At 38.3% G+C, this 5,117-nt stretch overlaps 1 protein-coding gene across 1 annotated transcript; it reads left to right on the top strand.

The window, feature by feature from the left end:
* The first annotated feature begins 349 nt into the window (after positions 1 to 349).
* On the top strand, positions 350 to 4,827 carry LOC114733665 (uncharacterized). Its single transcript, XM_028921163.1, has 3 exons — positions 350 to 586; positions 1,381 to 1,718; positions 2,551 to 4,827. The coding sequence occupies exons 1-3, from the start codon at positions 361 to 363 to the stop codon at positions 4,642 to 4,644; spliced, it is 2,658 nt and encodes an 885-aa protein (XP_028776996.1). The 5' UTR covers positions 350 to 360; the 3' UTR covers positions 4,645 to 4,827.
* The last annotated feature ends 290 nt before the right edge of the window (positions 4,828 to 5,117 follow it).

Here is a 5,117-nt window from a genome sequence, read left to right as displayed (position 1 = left end):
AAATTACTACCAGCTGCCGTAGCTCCGGTGAAGGCGGCCGCCGCTGGCAATAGAGCTACAATGACCGGCAAACGAGTGAAGGCTTTTGATTTTTTAAAAAAGAATAAATAAAATAAAAGGTAATATGATCATTTCAGTAAATTTAAAAATCTCAAATTGGTCACCTGTGTCTAAATTGATATTTTGCAAATTTAAATGACTATTTTGATATTTCCATACCTGGAGTGTTTTTTTGCGTCATTTTCTTATTTTATGTCTAATAAAAAAAAAAAGGAAAAAGAACGCTGCCTGGTTTTTCAGGTTATCAAATCCTATGCATCTTCTTCTCAATATCTCCGTTATTTTCATTCCTAAACTCCGATGGTGATGGAGTCGGAGGCCAAGATCGGCATGACCGATTGGGGTTCGCAAACGAACTGGACTATTGCTTCTGGTTCTCTCAAAGATTGTATCACCTTCGAATCCTCACTGTCTCTGGCCAATGAAGTTGGCGATGAAGTAGGAGCGACCACTGTGGATTCGACACCTAAATCCTCTCTTATCCTCTATCCTGCTTCAGCTGATTCTGGCCCTTGCGAGATCAAGAGTAAGCCCCAAGTTTGATTCACCTTTTGTTTCCATTCAAGCTGTAAATTTTACAGTACTGACAAATTTATCCCATCTTCAATTTCTTGAGGTCGGATGAATATCTTGGCAAAATTCATGAATGTGTGGTGCTGAATTTCTTTTCTTTTTTAACATATATTAGCATGTTGGTGAAATTTGGGCATGCTTTGCGAATTCGAGTTTGTGAAGTTTCCATTTGAATTCTACGTGTGATGTTTTTGTACTAGGGGTCATTAATCTGGTTCATATCATCTTTGTTGAATTGAAAATTCTGTTGGATGGCGTTTTTCTTTATGGTTGTTCTTTGGAAGCTAGAACTAGATACCTTTTCTTTTAGTGACCTTGCAAGTTCCACAACTCCGCAATGCTTATTCTTATGGAGCAAGTGCCTTCTCAAGTTTCTATTTTTTAAATACGTGGAATTGATAATCAAATTAATTATTAGTTAGCACTTGATTATGGATTGGGTTTTTGACATGGAAAAATTCTTGTGTAGCTCTAGCCTCTTCTAAACTTGGGGTCTTGTGAGTTGAAGTTTTCTCTCATTTTCTCTCCTTCCTCATTCTTCCTCCTTGAATAGATCCTTCAATCATTTCACAAATGTTGTTTATCAGTGTTGTGATTAAGCATATCATGTGTGTTTTCCATTATCTAGTTGAATCCACTGAGCCGAGCCTTTTGCTTCCATGTCTAGTGTTGAATACTAATTGCTTGTTTCTTTAAGGGAAAAAAATGTTTCTTTGGCTACTTAAGGGAAGATTTCTTGTTCTGCAGTTAGCTTTGCACAAAAGCATGAGGTCTTACAAGTTTATGTTCGAAGTACAGCCAGAGTGTATGAAATTTACTGTGAACCTGATGTGCAGAGTAGTAATGAGTATCTCTGTACTGTTCGCTGTGGCATTGCTGCTAGAGATGGAGAGGTTCTTCATGCATTAAATGTTGAAGAAGTTGTTTCTTCACATATTAAGGGCTTTAACAAAGAGTTGGCTGAAGAAAATAATAGAAGTGAAGATGACTGGGTTGATGTAAAAATTCCTGATTCTCCTGTGTTGGATAGGGGAAACCATGGTTTGCAAACAAAATCCTGTAGTAACTCAGCAAAAAGCAGTCAGGTGTGCTGATCCAGTCTTTCCAATTGATTACTCATTCTGTTATGCCATTTGATTTCATTACTCTTTTTATTTCTTGGTATTCTTGCTCTCTTTCTTGGAGTGCAACCCACTGTTGTTAGTTATATTAACTGTCTTCTTCTACATTTGGGGGGCTAAAAGAACCAAGAGTGGAAGATAAATAATGCAATCAATTCAGCAACGGATTGTGTCGATGTTCTCTTTTGCTGTTTGTATAAATGTAAAACATGGAGAATGGAGAAGACTGAGGAGCAGATGGAAATCAAAGGAAGAAGTCTCGAAAGTTGTTTTTTGTTTGTTGTATTTTCTTCAACCATCTGACTTCTTGCTGACCTAGTGATTTTTTACTGATTCAAAAGGAATGGGATTTTCCATCATGTTCTCTCCTTTTCTGTTTTTTTTTTTTAATTGGCCTCTGATGAATTGCTGTCTTTTTCCTTAACTGTTGGTCACTCTAAAACGACAACACAAAATATGTACATGCATCACAAATCTCGCTGTGAAAGAAGAGCTTTCGAGGATGACAATATTTGCCTGAGGAGGATATTTTGAATGCCATGCGTGCTTTCTCTTCTAATAATTAATTCTTTTATTTATGGAATGATGACAAATTTGGCATTAAATAATAGTAGCCATACTCAAGACTTTTTGGCATATTGTTCTTTTTTAACTTTTGCTTTTTCACCATGTTCCTTTTCTTTTATTTCTTTCTACGACGAAGTAATTTTCCCTTAGTTGTGGTTTTCCTCTATTTTTCTCAAGTAATTTTTCGTCTTTTATAATAAAGAACATGCTGATTGATGGAAAATTTCAGGATCTCTATGAGGCTACCGCAGAGACCTCTGATGTAAATCCCTGCATCTCTGTCACACTTCGTCTGCTTTCACTCCAGAATAAAGGCTGTATTTGTATTGATGAGATTTATGTGTTTGCTGATCCTGTTGCTCTAGCTGATTCTGAAAGACAAGAGAGCAATGCAGAAAGCTCGTCTGGCAGTTCTCTTATGTCTATGTTTCTTCCGACTCTGATGCAATTATCAAAGACAACTGCTCTGAGCCACATAAATGAGAAGTATCCACCTGTTAGAAAGGAAAAGCTATATTTTCCAGAAGTTGATGTGGGAAGAAGTCATCCATGTGACTCTGTAATTCACACCCAGCCAGAAGGAAGAGCTAGCAAAACTGATCATCAAGAAGGGGAGCTTCGAAAGGTGAATGAAGAAAGTGTGGGTCCATCTCAATCAGACATGCTCTTGCAAGATGCTTCTGTTGATAGCAATCCTACAACAACCTCCCCCGCTGCTATAACAGAGATCAACCAGAGTGAAACACCCTCACAAGCTACTAAAATAGAGAGCAACGACAGTGATGTGCCCTCAAAAACTACGGCTGTGGAGAAAAATCGTAGTGACTGTCTGGGTGTTAATGTGGAAAGGGCCCTGGAGCAGCTTGTGTCTCGAATGGACAAAATGGAAGCAATCTGTTTGGGCTTTCAAGAGAAAATGCTAATGCCCATAAGCAGCATTGAGGCTAGGCTCCAGCAAGTAGAGCAGCAGCTTGAAACACTGACCATCAAATTACAGAATTCTGGATTCCCATCGTGCTCTAGAACTTATGCTCCAGATAGTTCCTGCACTCAGTCAGATGCTAACTCATGTGACAATTGTCATGGTAGTAGTGTCACTGGAGGATTGAAACCAGACAAGAACGGTTCTCATATTGAAGGACTATCTGTCTCCTCTAACGATAGTTCTGATTCAGCTAATGCTACTCAATTGCACCCTGGTCTCATAGTCACAGCTCCTGAGTTTCTTGATGCTGAGGATGAAGAAGAAAATAAAACACTGGGATTAGAAACAGCTTCAAATGATAAAGAGAGGCAGCATATGTCAATTGATGATGCTGTAGCTTCTGCATTAGCTGGATTTTTATCTTCTGTAACTTCAGAAACTCCGAGGTATACCAAAAGTCTTGTAGTCAGAGCCCCTGAGTTTATAAATGAATATGATCATGAAAACAATGATGCTTCACCTAGAACTTCATATGAGATAGAAAATAATGATGATTCAAACCATTTCAAAGACACGGAGAATATTAGCAGCTTGCAAGAGTCAACTTCAAACAGTGTTCATTCGGAAACAGAAAAGGTGAACAGAGGTCCTAATGATGAAGAGTCAGAAGGGGCTGTCAAGGAATCTGAAGAATATTGCCAACATAGCGCTGGAGAAGATGACCAGAAAGAGGCGCGTGTAGAACCTGGCGTCCTAGCTGAGCATGATCCAGGAACAAGTTTTGAGCATACTGTGGAGGATAGCGAAAGCAGAAATATCAGTGTTCAGATACATGATAGTTTATCATCCACGAGTGACATTCCTAAGCTGTGTCAGACAGATAGTGTCTCTAGTAGTTCCACTGAGGGAGAAGTTTGTGTGAACACTGACTGTACAGACACAGTAGCGACAGAAGTCCCAAAAAAAGCCTCTCACGAAGATATTATGGAGAATGTTCTTGGATTTTCATGCGGTTCCTCTGTGGTGGATTTCAAAACATCAATCTTAGATGTAAAATTCATCTCTCGGGAAAATCATGTTACCAAGCCTTTCCTTGCAGCTCTTGTTGACACTCCAGAGACGAGCTCTCAGGATGATCCTGTGGGTGGAAACAGTGATGATCTTCCTATTAACGAACAATTTAAGAATAATGGTAATCTTTCAGTTGCAGAGCAGAATGATTTGATCTCAATAGATGTTGCAGAACCGGTGGATCCAGCTATCAATGCCCGTTTTTCAGTGGATAAGGACTATTGTGCTTTGATAAATGTGCCCGTGGAGGTTCAGGGTGATGACCTGCAAGAGGACCGTAAACGCAAACGCAACGAGGATGAAATTGCTTCTTCAAGTCTCATATGAAGTGGCCTCATGATGCATACTTCTGTTCTTTGCTGTTTGATTTGAATCTAATTTAGTAGTTTACAATCTGGATGCTTCTCCTTCTGAATATATTCTCCTTTGTTGTTAGCTTGTCTTTTATTCTATCATTTATTTATTTGCTTAGTTTTTTCCGCAAGTCAATAATACGAGGGAATTTTCTTAGCTGCTGTTCTTAATCATCTTTGTAAATAGCCGATGACATCTTCAATCTGAAGTCATGGTTTTAGTTCAGTATTCATTTCTTTTATGCATTTATCTATATAAGCGATCGTATGTTTATTATAGTATTTTCCTTTTTATTATAGTTTTTTCCCAGTATGTTAAGTGTTTATGATTATTAGGGAGTGTTGGGTAACTCTCAAAAGTGCTTCTAAAAAGCATTTTTTAAAACGAAATAAACTCTTTCATGTATTTACTTCGTAAGTCGTAAAAGCGCTTTTGAAACCATAGTT

This window comes from Neltuma alba, unplaced genomic scaffold (genome assembly GCF_004799145.2).
Source record: "Neltuma alba isolate B1F8T4 unplaced genomic scaffold, ASM479914v2 tig00013025_pilon, whole genome shotgun sequence".
In the NCBI taxonomy this organism is placed as follows: Eukaryota; Viridiplantae; Streptophyta; class Magnoliopsida; order Fabales; family Fabaceae; genus Neltuma; species Neltuma alba.
This window is presented reverse-complemented; position numbering and strand designations above follow the sequence as displayed.

Coding starts and splice junctions, on each gene's coding strand:
- LOC114733665 (XM_028921163.1), top strand. CDS start 361: ATGGTGATGGAGTCGGAGGCCAAGATCGGCATGACCGATTGGGGTTCG. Junction 587..1,380: donor TGGCCCTTGCGAGATCAAGA/GTAAGCCCCAAG, acceptor CTTGTTCTGCAG/TTAGCTTTGCACAAAAGCAT. Junction 1,719..2,550: donor ACTCAGCAAAAAGCAGTCAG/GTGTGCTGATCC, acceptor GGAAAATTTCAG/GATCTCTATGAGGCTACCGC.